This window comes from Mesoplodon mirus (assembly GCF_964341445.2).
Source record: "Mesoplodon mirus genome assembly, chromosome: 7".
Classification (NCBI taxonomy): Eukaryota; Metazoa; Chordata; class Mammalia; order Artiodactyla; family Ziphiidae; genus Mesoplodon; species Mesoplodon mirus.
Window position 1 is genome coordinate 91,109,292 of NC_138983.1, and position 20,717 is coordinate 91,130,008.

Consider the following 20,717-nt stretch of genomic DNA (forward strand, 5'->3'; position numbering starts at 1 on the left):
ATCGCTAAGAATTCACCTTGTTTTTACTGGCAAGGAGTTCACATATAATACCAGACCTATATAATACAGGTAGTATTCTATAATTGGAAGGCTAGATTTAATTGAGAAATGTATGTGTACTTAAGTGAGATGCTTGGTAAATGGCATATGATACATTCAATAGTGTGGTGTAAGTAATTCTCAAATAAACCCTTTTAAAAATAAATCATCGGGCTTCCCTGGTGGCGCAGTGGTTGGGAGTCCGCCTGCCAATGCAGGGGACACGGGTTCGTGCCCCAGTCTGGGAGGATCCCACATGCCGCAGAGCGGCAAGGCCCGTGAGCCATGGCCGCTGGGCCTGTGCGTCCGGAGCCTGTGCTCCGCAACGGGAGAGGCCACAACAGTGAGAGGCCCGCGTACCGCAAAAAAAAAAAAATAATAAATAAATAAATAAATAAATAAATAAATCATGTAGAAGTCATGAAATAAAACAATGTACTTAGGCATTGCTCTTTAAATTTTTTAACCTTAAGTTTTTAAAGAATCTAAGAAAACCAAAAAATCCTTTCTGGAGAAAGGTATACTTTGAATAAAACTTTTGCATTGTAATGAATAGATTATTAAATAGTATTTATAAAGAATTATGTCTCTATAATTATTCATTTTTTAATAAAAATGAATATTCAACTTTTCAAGTCAAATTTAAGCTTATAAGAAGAGGAAATTGAAATTTGATTAAAAAGTAAGTTTCAATGAACTGTGTTTGGTCATCAGGCAAGTGGATGTTCATCCATTCAGCAGATATTGATGGAGTGTCTAATATGTGCCGCTGTTCTAGGCACTAGAGCAGTAGGCTCTAGGAGTGAACAAATAAATCTCGTCTTTATGGATCTTATGTTCCAGTGGAAGGAGACCACCATAAATACATAAATATAGCATGTTAGTTAGTGGAAGGACCATGAAGGAGCAGCGTAATGATGCAAGGTTTAGGGCAAGTATATAGGGTGGTCAGGGAACATTTGAGTAGAGATTTGAAAAAAGTATGGGAGCAAACCGTATGAATACACTGAAAGAGAGGCTTGGTGTATGCAGGTGGGTGGGCTTATACTTTATGTGTTCCAAAGACTAGGAGGTTAGTTGGTTTGTAGTGAAATGATCAAAGGGGAAATTGTTAGAAGATAAGGTTAGAAAGCTAGGTTAGCGAAAAATCACTTAGGGTCTTTTAGGCGATGGTCAAGAGAGAACTTTAGAGGATTAAGAATTTGTTTTTGGACATACTAAGTTTGTGATGGCATGTGTGGACATGTGAAGTAGACAACTGGATATACTAGTCTGAATTTCAGCAGCAAGAGATTATCATGGCTGTAGATGAAAATTGGTAAATCATCATGGTATTTAAAGTCTCTAGATTTACAGATGAAATCACTTTATAAGTAGGCATAGGCAGAGAATACATGATGTTGAAGGACTGAGCCAGGAGACACTCCATCCTCTAGAGGATTCGGCAAAGGATATAAGAAGTGAGCAGGGAGATAAGACGAACTGTCTCATGAGCCAAGTGGTAGGTGTTAGAAGGAAGAGGGAGTTATTATTAATCCTACTGGTAGATTAAGATGAGAACTGATCACTTAATCTAGGACTTGGCAACATATAATAGATAACACTAATAACCTTAAGAAGAGTAGTTTCTGTGTAGTGGAGAGGACAAAACTAGGTAAGTGGGAGATAAGGAAATGAAACGTTAAGTAGAGCTGTGTTGTTTGAGTCGTTTTGCTCTAAAGAGGAGCAGAGCAATGGGGCAATGGTTAGAATTGGACATGGGAAGAGAGAAAGACTTTTTCCCTTTAAGAGGAGAGGTATTAGACCTTTGCATGCTAATGAAAGCATCTGGTAGAGAGCAAATAATGGAAGATACAGGGAAGAGGAGACACAGTAGAAGAGAAATCCCTGATTCGGCCAGAAGGGAGGTATCCAGTGCAGAGTAGAGGGTTCGGCCTTAGAACAGAGGACAAACATTTCTTCTGCCAAAGGAAGAAGGAAGGCAGCACACGTGGTTTCAGATAGATCCAGGTAGGATGGTAGACTTGGTGTTTGGAATTCACGGATATTCTATTTTGATCCCTCCTGTATTCTCAGTGAATTAGGAAGCAGCTGAGAATTTAGAGGAAGACATGTTATAGACGTAAAGAAAGAGGAGTTATGAAATTGTTCTCTAGGACAGAAGAGAATTGATTCAGCAATCAGTTTTCTAGTAAGTACTAAGAGTTCACATGGGGTAAAATGATTATGAATTTAAATGAGGCAAATTAGAAAGGCTGCTCATTTTTTTCTCCAGCCATGTTTAGTTGTTTGGCCCAGACGCTGAATTGGCATAAGTTCTATTTCACTAGGGCTGGCATTTTGCACTGCCAATATGACTAAGAGTGAGGGCCAAGGGACTTCACAGTGTCTCTGCAAAAGAGTGCTTCTAATGACAGACCATGGGCTCTAATCAGGGTAAGCAGAGAACTGAGGAATTACGCCTTGAGCGCTACACTTGATTTTAACTGCAGGTTGGAACACAAAACTGAAAATCTTGACTGATAATGGTATGGTAAGGGCAAACACAGATAGAACCTCCACATTTCACTCTGTTACACAGGAATTCTCCATGTTTCTTTCAGCTGAATTCCTGTCTCTCATTTCTTGATCCTTAATTCAGTGACATTATCTGAGGGGTGGTATGCATTTTTGATAAAGTCTTTCAGAAATGCATTTTACAAGACTACTTTTAATTTTAAAGTTGTTAGACTAGAAATAAGTTTAACAGAACTTGCAATGTTTTCAAGTGCTTTTCTTTTCTCTAAAGAGACATTTGTTTGACTATTACACCGAATACCATCCTTCAGGTGTTCTTCCTCTGGCATTGAAAATAGGAGTAAAATGTAACAATTAAACAAACATCTTATCTTCAAACAGATATGGATCACTGTTTTCTTTCTAATATGGGCCAAATCTTGCTATTGACACCATGTCCATTTTTTCCCCAGTGTAACTAGTTTTCCCTTCATTGTGTGTATGAGACATGTTTGCCCCCTCATGGATGAATCTGGAACTGTCACCGTGAACTTTTTCTTGTTTTTATAGGGAAAAATAGACTGAAAGTATAGATATTGTGGTCAATGGGAATTATTTTTGAAGGAAATGTTGAGGCTGACCAAAAGAGGTTGAAATCACTAGATGTTTAACCTTCAATTAGTTTCAGAACTTGGGATTATGTTAAGAACCACACTTTAAGTGAATCTGGAAGAAGATGATAGACAAAAAAGTTTAAATTTTGACATCCTTTTAAAATATGAGAACACAGAATTGTGAAGAAAGCTAGTCTCACTCTTATTTAAATATTAAAATGCTTAATGTTTGTAACTTAACTCAGAAGGATGAGATGGCTTTTCTTCAATTAGTTTAAGATTATATAAATATAAATGAAGGAAAACCTGCCATTGATTAATCTTCACTTGCTACATATAGAATTATACAAGTTATGAGAAAGTCCATTCTTAGGACTGTGGGAACAACAATGAATCTGACTTTCCCTTAAGTGTTTTCCCTAACATTCTAGAAAAAATAACTTCAATGTGCCGATTTAGACATTTATGACTTATTTGCTTGTCACTGTTTCCGTTTCTAGGAATAAGACCCAGTTTCTTTCCTCAAAAGAGTTGCAAGTTGATATAGAGCCAAAAATTGCAATCAAGTGTAATCAATTCCACTGCAGAAGTTTGTACTTGATATAAATTAATAGAAGTGCAAGCAATGTATTTTAAGTTCATTCTAGAGGAGTAGTTCAGAATAGCTTCATAGAGGAGAAGACCTGAGCTATCTTGGGAGATGTTTAAACAGATGAGGCGTGGAGCCGGAGTTGGGAAGGCAAAGGCAGTGTAGCCTTAGAGTGCAAATGTTCACAGACATGATCTTGTGGCTTATTCACCATTCTTACCGACCTAAGAAGGACACCTGCTGGTAGCTTCATCATCATCATCATCACCATCATGTTAATAAAGAATGGATATTTTTGTCAGGTAGTCAAACAAGCTCTTTACATGTAGCACCTAGATGTTTTCTACGATCCACCTTATGAGTTCAATCATTGTAATTATTCTCATTTTTCACATACAAAAATGAAGACTCAGAGAGATTAAGTAATTTGTTCAAATCTTGGTGTGTGCCCTTTCAACTCCATGCTCTGTACCTCTGTGCTTAACAGGCTAGGATGATTTGCCCATATTAAGGGCTCAGATATTGGTTGATAAGTATAATAATCTCATAAAAGGTAAAGTGAAGTAATCTGCTTTGATGTTTATGATGCAGTTTGGTGAATGCACTTAAGTGCCAATAGATGAATAATAAAAGTTAGAAACACACAAAACATAGAGAATAAAAATTCATATATGTATGTCTGTTGGGAACAAAAAATCCTCTTGAATGTCTAACTTCTTAGTAAATATCAGGATATCACATACACATCATTAGGCAGCATCAATGGAGTATCCTCTGTACCCTGCAAGAGGGCACTGTTACAGATGCACAGAAAGAAAATTCATATTTCCTGCACATTATAAATAAGGACATACTATGATCACTCTTTAAGAATGAAGTAATTTGAATTTTTAACTTTTCCTTATCAATTGGTGTATATGAATCATGTTAGGTGAAGAATTATTGGTTGATTGGACATTTTATGTTTTAATTCTTTTCAGAAAACAGTAAACAAATCCCTTTAGGATCAAAATATCACATTCAGCAAATGAGCTATTATACTGAAGAAAGTGATGAATTCAGTAAAGTGTCTGCAATCTAAAATATTGTTATAGAAGAAGTAATTGAAGGAACTGGGAATAGATGACATGAAGCAAGACCAGGAGAGAAGTAGGTGGTCGCTCTAAACTATTTTAGGAGTTGTCCTATGAAAAAGGGTTTAGACTGTCCCACACTGAAGATTTTAGACCAAGTAGACAGGTTTAGGTTGATAAAAGGATGAATATTTTGACAAGTAGAACCTTTCAACTCTAAAATGGACCGACTGCATTTTAAACTCAAGAACTCCCTGTTACTGAAGTGCTTTAACAGAGGTTGAAGTTAAGCAGTTGGAAAAGGAAGAGCCTTTACAGTGAGAAAATTCTATGATTCTATGGTTTTCAACTCATAAATTTGTGTAGTTCATCCATTTTATTCATTGTACACACTTAAGTATATTGTTCCTTGAAATGGCCATTCAAAGTTGTTTCCTGTGCCACACACTATGAATGCTAGGGTTGGTCCTGTGTAAATCTTACCCCCATTGAATTAGTATTAACCCTAAACAAGCAGCTTTCTTCCATAAGGAAACAAGAAAAGAGGTTCAGAAATGTCCAAACTAAGTTTCTATAAAACGGTGTTATCAAATCTTATTTATCAAAAAACTTCAAACAGGGGCTTCCCTGGTGGCGCAGTGGTTGAAAGTCCACCTGCCGATGCAGGGGACACGGGTTCGTGCCCTGGTCCAGGAAGGTCCCACATGCCGGGTAGCGGCTAGGCCCGTGAGCCATGGCCGCTGAGCCTGCACGTCCGGAGCTTGTGCTCCACAACGGAAGAGGCCACAACAGTGAGAGGCCCGCGTACCGCAAAAAAAAAAAAAAAAAAAAAAAAAAAAAAAGGGAAGATGCAGACCTGTATGCTTCAGGATTTTCTCACCAAAACCCCACACAATTTCTTTACTATTCCAGCCAAGTATGGCCTAGCCCTACCCTCATCCCTGTTTTTCTTGGTTTAGTAATAAAGAAAGAGATGGAAATAAAGAAGAGATATTAGGTAGAAAGATATAAAATAGTGGGGAAAATAATATAAGTGAAGTCATGTACCACCACCATTTACTAGAAGTGAACTTTCAGCACCAACATTAATATTTTTTCCTGTTATATCTGTAAATGATAATAACTAATATGTGCATAACAATTTTCAATTTAATCAAATCTTATTTTTATAACTAACTACTTCGCAACAAGTAACACGCTAAGGCAACATCAATAGATGAAAAAAGGTAGTCCCTGGCCCCAAGGAATGTTGCCCAGGAGAACACAGATATATGTAAAAAATACAATCACAATACAGTGTAGCGAGTGCAACAACCAGGAATGAAGAAGTGCAAGGGTAGCAAAAAGGAGCGTGTGATCACAACACTCAAAAGAAGACTGCACAAAAGACATAATATGTAAACTGAGGTTTGAAAAATGAAGTGGGTTGCCCAGGTACCCCATAGGGAGAAAGGAATTCTTGGAGGAGGGAAAAGCATAAATGAAGACAGTGAATTGTTCATATAATCCAGAAGTGAAGTAGGCAATGGTAGGAGAAATGATTGTACACAGGCGTCATGAATACTTGCAGGTCTGCATTTTAGCAAGTCCATTCTAAAGGAAACTTTGAGGATCAACTCGGGGGTGGGGGGCCGCGGTGGGGACAGAACTAGTCATTCCTGCAAGAAACACTGGAACCAGTTTCTACCAACCCACCAATAGAACGACTTCAAAGGCAACATGGTATCACAGAAAGGGTTTGTTTTTTTGTTTGTTTGTTTTTAGTTCATTAGGCCTCACTTAAAATTCTGATTCCACAATGCGTTTGCTTTGGGATCTTGAACAACACTCATAACCTCTGCAAGTCTCAGTGTAGTAAGTTTATGTGATTACCTTCATCTGTAATATCTCTGCGATGCAATTTTAATGGAAACTCAAGTTCAGGTCAAAGGCAAGTTTCTCTGTAACTTCTCCTCCGAATTGATTCAAAAGCCGTCTCTCCCGTCCTCATTTGGCTTCTCTTATGGAATCTCATAAAAACTTCTAAGACCTCTTTGGGTTTTTGTTGTTGTTGTCTGTTTGTTTGTTTTTTAATTTAAGTATAGTTGATTTACAATGTTGTGTTACTTTCAGGTGTACAGCACAGTGATTCCTTTTTCACATTCTTTTCCCTTATAAGTTATTACAAAATATTGAGTAGAGTTCCCTGTGCCATAGAGGAGATCCTTGTTGTATCTATTCTACGCCTTCTTTGAATGACCACAGCACTTGTTGTCTGTATCAGTTTTATGTCTCTGGTTGCTTTGTGACTGAAAATGAAAAAGTTCTATTTGTTCATGTCCTGGCCCTTCCTTAAAAATCTGTTCATTTATGTATTTCATATTTATTGACTACATCTTAGACACCGTGTTAACTGCTGGTTCTAGATGTTAGTAAAATATAGACCTTCCTGCTCAAAAGGTCACAGTATTTGTGGGAAAACAAAAAAATGAACAACCTATGTCTCAAAGAGCTTTGTACTTCCCAAAGAGAACACACCTAGTAGGTACAATAAATACATGTATCATACATAAATGTATAAATAGTTAATGGGATTAAAAACTAGAGATAACTGCTTTTCGATTCTGAGGAAATGATGATTATATTTCACCAGGAGCTCAACACCACTCTGAGAATGAGGGCTTAACCCCCGTCCTCACTCACTGCATCGCTTTTCTGTATAAAAACACACAAGTCTGTACATACGCTCTAGAAAAAGGTTTATCTGGCATGAATTTCAGATAGCAAGAAGAAAACTTCAAGAGGTTCAGAGAAGCATCCGGAAGCTCACGTGATTATCTGGCACTAATACAACTTGCTTGACAGGAAAATAGAGCTGTAAATCTCACAAAATTAGATGATCTTTGAAGAATTTCAAAACCTCCTGCTATTAATTGGAAATCCTAGAAGAACCGCTTCTTTTAAAGCACACTGATAATATGCTTTACAGCTTAATATTCAGAAGCCTATGTTTTGGCTAAGTGAGCTTCAGGAAAGAAGGAAACTTGAGGTTCAGTTCCGTCTACTCTGGAACCTCTGGTCAAGACATCTACTTCTGTGCTCAGCCATCTTATCATCTGTAAAATGGAGGCAACGCTAAGAACACATAGTTACACAGATGCTGCACAGTTTCACGTGTCATTGTCCTCATTTGTTTCAGAAAAACCAGTAACATCGAAGCTACGACTGCAAAGAGTGCAGTGTTCCTTGGGGTCATCCAGTGCAGCTCTGTCAAAGGAAAGAAAAGGAAAGGGGCCTAGAATAACTATAATTTTCCCAAGAGGACACTATTATTTTATGGTAAATCTGAGTCAAGAACCCTGATCTCTTTGATGCCATTCCATTGTTCTTTCATTAGGTTGTGAACAACCCAGAGAAAGAAAGAGAAATAAAACTCCTATGTGCTGTGTCACTGGTACAGGACGTGACAAGATTGGAATTGGAGAACTACATATTAACAGGTATTTGGGAAATTCTTCAAACTAATTAAGATATATACCAGGTCCATAAAAAACAGTATGTTTTCTCAAGATGATTCTGTAGAATGAACAGAACTGGTAACTGAAGGTGTCTGTGTGCTGCAGTTCCAAACAGGATGGGTGAATGCTTGTTTTCTGGCACCTTGAAGACTCCACCGCAACATACACATTAAAATAAAATTAACATTTCACCTGGGTCGTATTTAATTCTGCATGTTCTTGTAAGTCAGCAAAATATTTCATATATCATTTAAGTTGTCACTCAGTTTTTTTTTTTTGTGGTACGTGGGCCTCTCAGTGTTGTGGCCTCTCCCGCTGTGGAGCACAGGCTCCGGACGTGCAGGCTTAGCGGCCATGGCTCACGGGCCTAGCCGCTCCGTGGCATGTGGGATCTTCGCGGACCGGGGCACGAACCCATGTCCCCTGCATCGGCAGGCGGACTGTCAACCACTGCGCCACCAGGGAAGCCCCTATCCATTCATCTCTTGATGACACTTAGGTTGCTTCCATATCTGGGTAATTGTAAATAATGACGCTCTGAACACTGGGGTGCATGTGTCTTTTCAAATACATGTTTTTGAAAACACGTGTTTTTGTTTTTTTCGGATTTATACCCAGGAGTTGAGTTTCGAGGTCATATGGTAGTTCTATTTTTAGTTTTCTGAGAACCCTCCATACTGTTTTCCACAGTGGCTGTGCCAGTTTACATTCCTACCAACACTGTACCAGGGTTCCATTTTCTCTAAAAATTGTAAATTTTCTTCCTAGGTGTAATTGAGATGGTAGTTCAATAATAACATAAGATCAGGTGAAGTCTAAAGAAATTTTAGAAAACCTGGATAAAGTAAGAAAACATCTGTTCGCTGGCATCTGAATGTTAGAGAGACACCAAGACATGTGGGCCAAGTTCTGGAGAGAAGGGAAACACAGACGCAAGCTTGACATTGGGTGCAGCTTTTCTCCTTGGGGCATTTGCGGATTCAAATCTTACAGCCTAGGAGCTGAAAAGTCAAGGAGTTCAAAAGACTCTAACCACAGAAGCTGCTGGCATCCCTTGACTTGTAGGTGCAGCACTCTAGTCCTGCCTCTGTGGTCACTGCCTCCGCCTCTTCTTTGTATATAATCTCCTCCTGTCTCTCACTTATAAGTACACTTACAGATGGCACTTAGGGCGAGGATAGTCTCAACTCAAAATCCTTATATCTGCAAAACTTTACCTTGTAAGGTAACATTCTCAGGTCCCAGGGATTAGAGCCTGAGATCTTTGGGGCCACCAGTCAGCCCACTGTAAGCCCTAAACGTCTTCTCTCCTGAGGAAGGTCTAGGCTGGGCAGAAACCCCGACAGACATCTACCAGAGGCCAGATTGAGAGCCCTTTTAGAAGGTCATTTCTCAGCTCATTTGGAACCTTGCTATTGCCCTTTTTTTTTTTTCTTTTCTTTTCGGTACGTGGGTCTCTCACTGTTGCGGCCTCTACCGCTGCGGAGCACAGGCTCTGGACGCACAGGCTCAGCAGCCATGGTTCACGGGCCCAGCCGCTCGGTGGCATGTGAGATCCTCCCGGACTGGAGCACGAACCCGTGTCCCCTGCACTGGCAGGCGGACTCTCAACCACTGCGCCACCAAGGAAGCCCTGCCCTTTCTTTTTTCCTCCTGTTTGTCCTCAACAGGGGGAAGCATTAAGAGTAAATGAGGGGCTTCCCTGGTGGTGCAGTGGTTAAGAATCCGCCTGCCAATGCAGGGGACACAGGCTCGAGCCCTGGTCCAGGAAGATCCCACATGCCGCGGAGCAACTAAGCCCGTGCGCCACAACTACTGAGCCTGCGTTCTTGAGCCTGCGAGCCACAACTACTGAAGCCTCCATGCCTAGAGCCTGTGCTCCGCAACAAGAGAAGGCCATGGAATGAGAAGCCCGCGCAATGCAACAAACAGTAGCCCCTGCTCGACACAACTAGAGAAAGCCCGGGCGCAGCAACGAAGACCCAATGCAGCCATAAATTAAAAAAAAAATAATAATAATAATAAAATAAATGCATTAGCAGATTTTGGGTTTCCTCTCATCGTTAGTGTATTGCTTTCATTCCTAAGACGCTAAAAAATTGGAAACCACTCCACTTACCAGGAACACACTTTGCAACACGGATCCGGGGAAAGCTGTTTTCTTCCGTAGACACTTCATGACCCCGGTTTCCACAACAGCAGGCACTGCTGGCTCTGCCAAGTTGCTGGAGAAGGGCACCTTATCTGCAAAGTCACGAATCCAAATGGGCCCCCATTGGCAAGGGTGGAAGGAAGTTGTTTGGCTTAGCTTCTTGGGGGATCAGAAGATTGGGAGTTCTGGTGGGGGGACTGCAGGTACCTTGCTGTCCCTTGGTACAATGTCAGGGGAAAGAAAGGTCGCTGGTAGCTTCTCAGAGCTACCAGTTGGGGCTGTGCAGAGTGTCTTAGTAAATGCCATTTTGGTTGCAAATAACAGAAACTCAAACCGGCTGAAGCAAAAAAGGGGACATCTACGGGGAAGAAAAGATGGCTCCTGCCTGTCCAGACTCCTCAGCTTTGCTTGCCCGTTGATTCTCTAACCTTCCGCATTTCCTTTCAGTAAACTCCTTTTCTGTTTAAGTTAGCCACAGGAGATTTCTGTTGGTTGCAACCAGAGAATCTTGAGTGATACAAAAAGTCCTAGTGGAACCCAAGGGCAGGCATTAGAATGGGCCTTTCCAAGGAAAGAAACCAAGAACCAGAAAGTCATCAGGAATCAGGGCAACTTTCTGCATCAGTTGGAAAGCCTTCAGCTTTTTTTTTTTTTTTTTTTTTCCTTCATGGAGCTCATAATCCATTCATTTATTCAATAAGCAATTATTGAGTGTCTACCCTGTGCCAGGCACCCTGCTAGGTCTTAGAGTTCCATACAGGTGTAAAATATGCCAAGACCCCTGCCCTCAAGTAGCTCACATTCTAGTGAATATAAGACATGGAGCACATAGAGTATATTCACAACACAGAATAAGAAGAGCTATGCCATGGACACATATACACCAGCAAACATAAAATAGATAGCTAGTGGGAAGCAGCCGCACAGCACAGGGAGATCAGCTCGGCGCCCCGCGACCACCTAGAGGGGTGGGACAGGGACGGCGGGAGGGAGGGAGACGCAAGAGGGAAGAGACATGGGAACACATGCACATGCATAACTGATTCACCCTGCCACAAAGCAGAAACCGACACACCATTGTAAAGCAACTACACTCCAACAAAGATGCAAAAAAAAAAAAAAAACAAGAGCTATGCCAGAGGGATGAAGCATGACTGTCTTCATAGACCTAGAAAGCACAGATGCAATTATCCTGGTAGAGAGGGCCTGGGCAGAGAATCGCAGGTAGGTGAACCTGTGTGCACAGAGAACATGGTGTGTATGAGAAGCTGCAAGTTTGCAACATCCGTGGAGCAAAAGAGTTCTTGCAAAAGTAGTGGGAGACATGGCTGAAGAAATTGGTTGAGGATGAAGCATAAAAAACCCACTGAAGTGTGATCTTTTTCTCCTGAGGAGGCATGGGGGAGCCATGGAAGACTTTTAAGCTGTTTGAGGACATGGTCAATTCTCTGGGTTTCAGAAAAGTCCCTCTGGAGTCTGGGATGTGGTGAAAGCTGGGCTGGACCTTTCACCACCGGGCATGCTCAGTCGCTCAGGAAAGGTTTTTGCTCTGCCTTGGGAAATTTTTCACGCCGCTCTGGCAGCGGAGCTCGCCCCGCCCACGGCTTCTCCTCACTGGATTGGTTGAACTCAGGGAGGCTACCAGGAGGCCCAGTTGACCTCCCAACTCCACACCCCCGCCCCCGCCCGTTAACGCTCTGGGTGCGCGCTGCCTTCAGCTTTAAATAACAGAAACCTGGATGTGGGTAGGTGGTAAAAATTTGGAGCCCCTCCCAAATGAACTCTAGCCATGTGGCTTGCTTTGTCTGATGAGATGTTGGCAAACACATGGCAAGTGGAGACTTGAAAAGTGTGCTTTAGGGCTTTCTCTCTCCTGTTGCTCTTGGAAACCTGTACCCACCACACGTGGCCTGGTCTGGCCTGCTGGGTGATGAGGGACCACACCAGGCAGAATCCGACGTCCCAGCTGAGGCCTTTCTAGACCAGGGTTTCTCATTCTCGGTACTATTGACATATTGGATCAAATAAGTCTTGGTTGTGGGCAGCTGTTCTGTGCACTGCAGGATGTTTAGCAGCATCCCTGGCCTCTACCCCGAGATGATAGTATCACCCCCACCCCAGTTTAACAACCAAAGTGTGTCCAGACATTGCCAAATGCCCCCTGGGAGGCAAAATGCCCCCAGTTGAGAACCACTGTCCTAACCCAGCTTGCCTGGCAATGACCAGGCAGGCATGTACGAAGCCACCCTAAACTAGCCCCAGCCAAACCAACCAGACCAGTACAAGTGGCCAGCTTGACGCCTGGAATCATGAGAACTAATAGTCGCCATTTTAAGTCACTAACTTTTGAGTGCTTGGCTCCACAGCACAAACAGGTACATCTGACTACAGTGGCTGAAACTGATAGGATTGATTTATTTCTACAACAGGATGTACAGAGGTAGGCAGTTCAGGTACAGTGCAGAGCACAGTGATGCCACTAGGCTCCCACCCAGGCTTTTCATGTCTTTCCACTCCACTGTCCTTTGAGGTGGGCTTTGGTCTCTTGCTTGTTACCTGGTGATCCCCAACATGGCTGCTCCAGCTCCAAGTCCGAGCTCCAGGAGAGGAAAAGGAGACAAGGCAAAGGGACAAAGAGAAAAACTTTCTCCTAGCAAAGCCTTGCCTTTAATTCCAGAAGGGAAGCCCTGCCCAGGGCCTTCACCTGCATGTCACTGGCCAGAACTGAACAACACAGCCAGGTCTAGCTGCAAGGGAGGCTGGGAAATGAGGGCATTTCGCGTGCTGCTTATACAGTAGAGGGAGGCAATGACTAAGGGGCTTGTAGTGTCTGCTGCACTGTCTCACTGGGGGTCGTCTTGGTTTCTTCTTCTTTTTTTTTTTTTTTTGCCACACGGTGTGGCTTATGGGATCCTAGCTCCCTGACCAGGGATTGAGTCCGGGCTCTTGGCAGTGAAAGCGCAGGGTGGACTGCCAGGGAATTCCCTGGGTCTTGGTTTCTTGTCTCTACCTGTTTCTTATCTATCCTGGCCATCTCTTTCTAAGACTGGCTTTGTTTCTCCAAACACAGTGGGAGAAATGGCCACCCCAGCTGGGAACTGCATCAAGACTTTCAGCTCCGGGCCATTAATGACCTGTGTGGTAACTCCATGTCCCACTTCCAAATATCAAGGGCACAGGTGCTGATTGGCCCAGCTTGGGTTAGAAGAGAAACCTGATTGGTCTGGCTTGGGTAGACTATCTACTGATCAGCCAGTCAGGTGTGGCCAAGAGAGCAGCAGTAGGTAGGGTAAACCTGGTTGGGGAATGTGCATTCTCAGAGAAAGGGGTGTGTGGCTGAGGAGACACCTAAAGAACCATCTAGTTCAAGGAGTGAAGAAAGGACATTGCCATTGTGGGTTGCAATGTTGATATGATAAAGATTAACACGTCCTTTGAAAGACCTCAAATACAGTGGAGCCACATAGGCATTACATTTAACTTATGCAAATTCAAATATTTGTATTCAACCAAAGTATTTTTTTCCCACACAATTTGGCTTCCAAACATGAGCCAGCTACTTAACTACTGCCTGACCAAGTGATCTTTTCTGGTGCTGGAGATTGCTGTTTTGGATTTTGGGGATATGGTACAGTATAAGTAATATGTTCTTTATGGAAAACTGCTGGGATTTTCAAGATTATTTTTAAGGTCAGGTGATGCTCCCCCTTCTCACTGTGTAAGAAGTACCTTTAGTGGAAGATCATGCCAATCATTTTTCCCATTTCCTTCTAGTTTTAATCAGTATAAAGAATGCATTTGGTTTTAAAATATCAAAATACTTTTATTGTGGCTTTTTAAAAATAAAAACTAAATGATATTCATGGCTTCTGGCTCTTCCTCCTGTTTTGTTTGGTGGTCTCTGGCCGTACAAGAAAGGCAGGGAGAGAACAGATGGCTGGAGAGAAGGCAAAAATGAGGGTCTCTTCAAACACCACAGGAAAGGGGTGTGTCCACCTGGGCAGTGTGTGTTCTTTGATGACTGGGTACTTGGTCTGTCCTGATGGCCTGGGACTTGACCTACTGGGCTGTCTTGGTGCGGCAGAATGGGCAGCGTGAGATGGAGTTAGAAACCTGGGTTCCAGCCCCAATTCTTCAATTTACTAGCTGTGTGACTTTAGACGGGCCATTTAACCTCTCTGGGCCTCAGCTTCCTCATTTGTAAAATGGGGAACATAATGCTATTTACCTCCCAGGGCTTGAGAGAGGATTAGACGAGAAGTGTTTTGAACACCGCAGAGCGCCATATAAACATGACTCACTGTTATGGAAGCGATAAAACTGGCTGCTGTTCACATTTATTATAATCAATTCAGATATAAATGCACTATACCATGGCCCCAACAGCCCTGAGGTTACCATTCTGTCCTGTGGCCCCAGTACACGCCCTGGGTTTTCTCCACTGCGGGCTTCTCAGAGCTCCTTGGAGGTGTGACATTTGGGTTTGTCACTACCCAAACACATAATTGCATCTACCAGGCCTAGGAGTCTGAATTTCAAACTTATTCTTCATATGCCTGCGTATGTTTACATTCATAATATCTGTGAAAAGAACCCCTCTCCTCACACACTCCAAAATACAGTATTGTGCAAAATACCAGTCTAGGAAGCAACACACTAGGGTAGCAACCTTTAATGTCCTAAAAAAGCATCTTAGTAGTTGGACGCAGAAGAGTTACACTGACTCACGGAGGATCACGCGAGGCCCAGCGGGACGATGTTTCTAGTTCCTTCCACCAGGTTTAGAAAACAGAAGGCTCTGGCTGGATTTGCTGGACATTTCTCTCTTCAGCATCTCCCTTCCTTGGTCCATCTTTGGGGTGCCTTTTCTGGCTCCAACCTACAACAAGCAAGAGCAACAAATGCCCAAACTCTATAATTGTAGGGAGATCCCCAAATATTTCTCAAATGGCATTTTTTTTTTTACTGAAAATAAAATCTTTGTTGTAAAAAATATTTATATATACACATAGACGTGAGCAAAACGAAGGTAAAATGATCCACCATTATCACACTACCCACAGGTAACCTTATTCACATTTTGGTGTACACTCTTCCAGATACACAGATAACGTTTTCTTCTGACATTTGCATCTTTTTTTGAACCAGGAGTTTCTGATGATAGGCAATTTCATTGGGATGGACTTTCTCTCGAAAAGCTGTTACTGAACTGAATGCCTTATGTCTCTGATGTCTTAGGAGGGTAAAATGCAGCATACTCTAGGGGGTCTGTCTAACCCTTTTCTGAGCACTACTCCTGGATCCAGGCAGCCATGTGTGTGACTCTGTCCCTGGTCATAGCTGATCGGGCACTTGGCACGGGCTGGGCTTTTAAGATGGTCACTCCCAGGATTTGGGTTATGGGTTCTAAGATGCTACTTGCTTCCTGGGCTGGTCCTTTGAACTGGGGGACCATGAGGTCATTCCTTCCTGTCACATGACTGGAGAGAGCAGAGATCAGGGGAGCCACACAGAGACACAGAGAGGAGATACGGCCTATGTGTGCGTGTGCGCATGCTTGTGTGTGTGTAAAAGAGATGATGCCTGAGATCTGATGGCTTACCAGTTCTATTTCGAGGCCAGGCTCTCTTTCAGCTCCCAGTTTTTATGAGGCACTCACCCCTATATCCTTAAAAAAGCCCCCTCCACCCCCTTTTTTTTTTTGGCGGTACACGGGCCTCTCAGTGTTGTGGCCACTCCCGTTGCGGAGCACAGGCTCCGGACGTGCAGGCTCAGCGGCCATGGCTCACCGGCCCAGCCACTCCGCGGCATGTGGGATCTTCCCAGACCGGGGCATGAACCCGTGTCCCCTGCATCGGCAGGCGGACTCTCAAACACTGCGCCACCAGGGAAGCCCAAGGCCCACTCTTGGGGAAGGAGTCGCCCAAGTTACACTTGGCAAGGAACCTGGAGGAAACCTTTCTGTACTGAGGAGATCTTAGACACCAAACTTCTAAGCTCAGGCTGGAGGGCAGGGAGAATGGGAAGTTGGCTCTTTGCTCTTAGCCGAAGCACCATCTGCCCCGCTTCTGTTAAAGCCAGAGGCAGCGTGAAGTTCCAGGGGGTCTCACATCTCAGAGAAGCACAATGTTCCCACAACATCCGGGGCCCATCCCAATATCTCCTCTGCCATTTCACATCCGCAGGTGGTCCTCAGACAAAACCTAGATGTAGGGCAGTTTCTGCCTCCTCCCAGCTCAGTCATATATGTGAGTGAATAAGTAACAAACTTCCAGTCGTTTCTACTTTGCAGGGTGGCAAACGTCTCAGATCAAGTGGGGCCCTCAGGATGCTCTCTATCCTCTTAACATCCTGCTCTGGGGAGTAACCACCTTCTGGTCTTTGCACAAGGATGCTGGTTGAGAAGCTTCTATTTTTCAAATATATCCCTCACCTAGAATATCTTCGTTTCTTCCCATGATAATTTGGTTGCCTCAGCATGACTGTGGCCTTTTATCAAACTTGAATGTCTCCTATTTCATATTCAACCAAAATGTGTTTGGCTTTCTAGCTTCCTGAGAGCTCGCCTCTACTGTCTGCAAAGTGGGAACGTGGACTGGCTTAATTCCAGTTCCAGGGCTGATTTGTCAATGTCAATGTTTCAACATGTTCAAGATTTCATAGTCTTAATTCTCAACTTTGAAGAGAATTCTAGAGGATGCTTCCTTGAAATTTAAGAGAAATACCACTGGAAATGTATCAGGTTTATTACCTGGAGGTTTCTAACCTAAAGGAGGAAAAGCTAGCACTCACCTGGGTGTCAGATCTGCACTGATTCCCAGCTCTCCTACTGAGCTGTGAGGCTCTGGACAAAGAAAGTCTCTGAGCCTCAGACACCTCATCTGTAAATTGGGTATAATAACAACACCCACCCCATAGGGTTGTTGTGAAGCTTAAAAGAGATACTGCACGTCGAGTGTTTGGCTCTGTGCCCGGCACATGCCAAATGCTCAATACATAATAGATGTGGGATAACTGTCCACTGGGCTTCCTGCTGACGTTCTAGGGTTTTCTCTCTTCTCTCTTCTGGCTCACCTGGAAATGTGAGTTCTGCATCTTTGAGTTCTTCATCAGCTCTCCAAACATTCGTCTCTTTAACACAGAAAGAATATTGACAAAATTTAGCTTATGTTCTTCTTTGCCTTTTGCATCAGAGAAAAATGGATTTTTCTCAACTTTCAGATGCTACCCATTTGGATGGAATGTTGAGCCTTCCTAGGTGAGGAGGTGAGGATAGAGGTCTGCAGAAGGGGGTGTGGCTTTGGGGTAACGCTACACTGTCCTGCTGCACCTTTTAGGGAATCTCTGTTCCAGATTCCAGCAGAGAAGGAGGTGGTCAACCAAGAAGGCTATGAAGGATACTGTATTCTTCTTGGAGGACAGATCTGCTTTAGCTGGAAGCAGAGCCTCCTAGATCAGTGGAAGAGGCTGTAGATGTCCAGTGGCTTTCCACCCAGTGGAAATGTTGAAAGCCCCAGTGGCTAACCTCCCTGGCAGGGACTACAGGGGCCTGTTGGGAAGCCAGCATCACTGAAAACCTGGAGCTTGCTGCTCCCCTGGGGTTTGATTACTATTGCTGACCCTGATCTGCTCAAGACCCTGCACCTCAGGGGCAGCTCATCAAAGAAAGAGCATCCCCTAGGCACTGGAGGCACAAAAGTGAGAGGGAACTGGGGTCTCCCTTGCAGACTGACACTCCGCAGGTGAATGTGCAGTGGTGTCAGGAAGGAGACGTTCTCCTAGAGCCCTGAGCATCCACTGGGGTCGCCAACCTGATTCCTACAGCGGCCAGGAAAGTAAAAGAAGTGGGTGAAGTGAGCTGGGGTGGTGGTGGACAGCAGCAAACACACGAGCCCAGGGCCTTTCTAAGGGGCCTGGAAGATGGAGGCTTGTGATGGTGGCTTGTGGGTCTGTGGGCCTAGGGTCGCCACATCTTCCAAGTTTCCCAGAGAAGCTGGAAATCCAGAGTATTCCAGGAAACTGCCCTATTTTGAAATGTAACTTAAAAAAAAATCCCATGAGCCAAATGGAATATATCTGTGGGCTGCCATCTTGCGACACCTGCTTCAGAACCTCCCTGCTTGGTGTCTAGTTGGTGCTCAGTAAATGTTGGAGGGGTTGCCAGATAAAATACAGGATGCCCAGTTAAATCTGAATTTCAAAATGAAGCCAACAAATTTGTGAGTGTGAATATGCCCCGTGTAATAGTTAGGACATTTATACTGAATAGCTTTTGTTGTTTATCTGAAATTAAAATTTAACTGGGCATCGTGTTTTTGGTTTGTTTGTTTTCCCCTAAATCTGGCAACCCTACCGGGTAGTCACAAAACTCAGGGAGGAAATAAGGCTGTCTTTTGGGACAGGGCATAGGTGCTTACAAGACTCTTCCATTCTCCCAGAAGGATGCTAACTCTACCCTCAGAGGACTGTCTGTGAAGGCTGATGGGCCCGTATTGAACTGACAGTTGCCCTCCAGGCATTTTCCGTGGAGAAGGCCTCGAGCTTGCAGCCACTCAGTATTTATCACAAACTCAGTTGAGACAATCACTATCCAAATTCCCAGATATTATAAAGCAGGGGTTAGTTTTAAACCAACAGCCTTCTTCTCTCCCACCCCATCCCCCGCCTTTTTTTGGCAGAACCGTATATCCAAGCAAAATCCCATGAGGAACTTGGGGTATAAGATAATGGAGAGCTTCTCTGGCGGGAGAAAGGTGTGTGTGCTTTGAGAGTCACACCTTTCCATGGCACCCAAAGGCTCCAGGGAACCCCAGTTTGAACATTGCTGCAAAATTCCTTCCTGGATTAAGTTCCGTCAGTGGGCAACTGGGCACTGAAGGGCAGAGCCTGGCCCCTGTGCACCTGCTTTTCCTGAACTTTACTGAACACACTGGGATGTGATGAAGGGGGTGCGGGAGGGTCTTTTTCTTTAGCCTTCTTCTATCCGTATGCTGCATAGGCCTGGCCACATGGTTCTACTTCATCATTGTGGGCGGAAGAGTACCACCCCAAGCCCCTCCCATCCTACGCTCCTCCTACACAACATCTACCAATTGTGGGGCTTCCCTGGTGGCGCAGAGGTTGAGAGTCCGCCTGCCGACGCAGGGCACATGGGTTCGTGTCCCGGTCAAGGAGGATCCCACATGCCGCGGAGCGGCTGGGCCCGTGAGCCATGGCCGCTGAGCCTGCGCGTCTGGAGCCTGTGCTCCACAACGGGAGAGGCCACAACAGTGAGAGGCCTGCGTACCGCAAAAACAAACAAACAAACAAAACACACAAGTGGCACGGAGGAAGCCAGAATCTTGAGAATACCTGGGCCCAAGGAAATCTTGGAAGATAGTGAGTTAAAGAGAATAGTGAGGATAATGAGGATGGTAGGAGAGGGTGAATGCTTTGTGGTCCTATGTGCTAAGGCTTTTGTATACAAGCTCCCATTGGGAAGGCTACGAGCTAGGTGCCATTTTTATTCTCATCTTAAAGAAGAGGGATCTGAGCTAATTAAGCAGAGGGAAGGTTAGGGGCTTTTCCTGGCTGAGACCACAAGGCAAAGCGGTGGTCACGCGTCCTAGTCAGGACTTGATTGGCTGGAGATTTGATTGGCAGGAGAGCTGAGCGGCTTCTCCTGCCAGAAGCAGCCGGTGCCCTTCAGCCTTTCTTACACTTCAAGCCCTAAGAAAGGGCTTGCGTGCTTCCCAAGTGGCAACTTCTGTGCATTTAAAAATTTCCTCTTGAAAATCCCAGCCTTAGCCCTTTCACAAAAGGTATCTGGGTCCTTTCTTGGCCGTGGCCTAGTCGTATTCACCAAAGAGAAGAGCGTGTCCCATAAGAGCTGGCGGCTTTGGGAGGACCGGGGAAGGCGTCAGCTGGCAGGAAGCTCCCTGAAAGAAACAGAGGAATCCCCACCCATCCATGAGCTGCCTAGTCTTCCCCCTTAGAAACGGGGCTTGTGATGTGCCAGGCACTGCAGGCATTTTGCCATTTAACCCTCCCACTCCCCCACGGAGTAGGCCCCTTGCTAACAGTTTTGGTTGCTTTTGTTGAGGAACCTGGGATACAGAGGTCAAGCCACTTACTCAGGGTCATTCGGGGCAGCGGTGGGGCTTGACCCCTATTTGTTTGACTCCAAATCTGGCCTCTGAACTCTGAGAGACACTGCCGGCTTCTTGAGTGATGTGGGAAGTGGATTCGAGTGAGCACGGCCTGGGCAGCGGTTCCCGT

The 20,717-nt window shown here is 44.1% G+C and overlaps 1 protein-coding gene across 1 annotated transcript in view; it reads right to left on the reverse strand.

Moving 5' to 3' along the window:
* Positions 1–15,222: 15,222 nt before the first annotated feature.
* LOC309808872 (forkhead-associated domain-containing protein 1-like) overlaps positions 15,223–20,717 on the reverse strand; it is a gene marked incomplete at both ends in the record, with an annotated part of 84,598 nt that continues 79,103 nt past the window's right edge. Inside the window, one exon of the mRNA XM_082629447.1 lies at positions 15,223–15,339. Within this exon, the coding sequence (XP_082485573.1) occupies positions 15,223–15,339 (117 nt within the window). The remainder of the gene's footprint in view (positions 15,340–20,717) is intronic.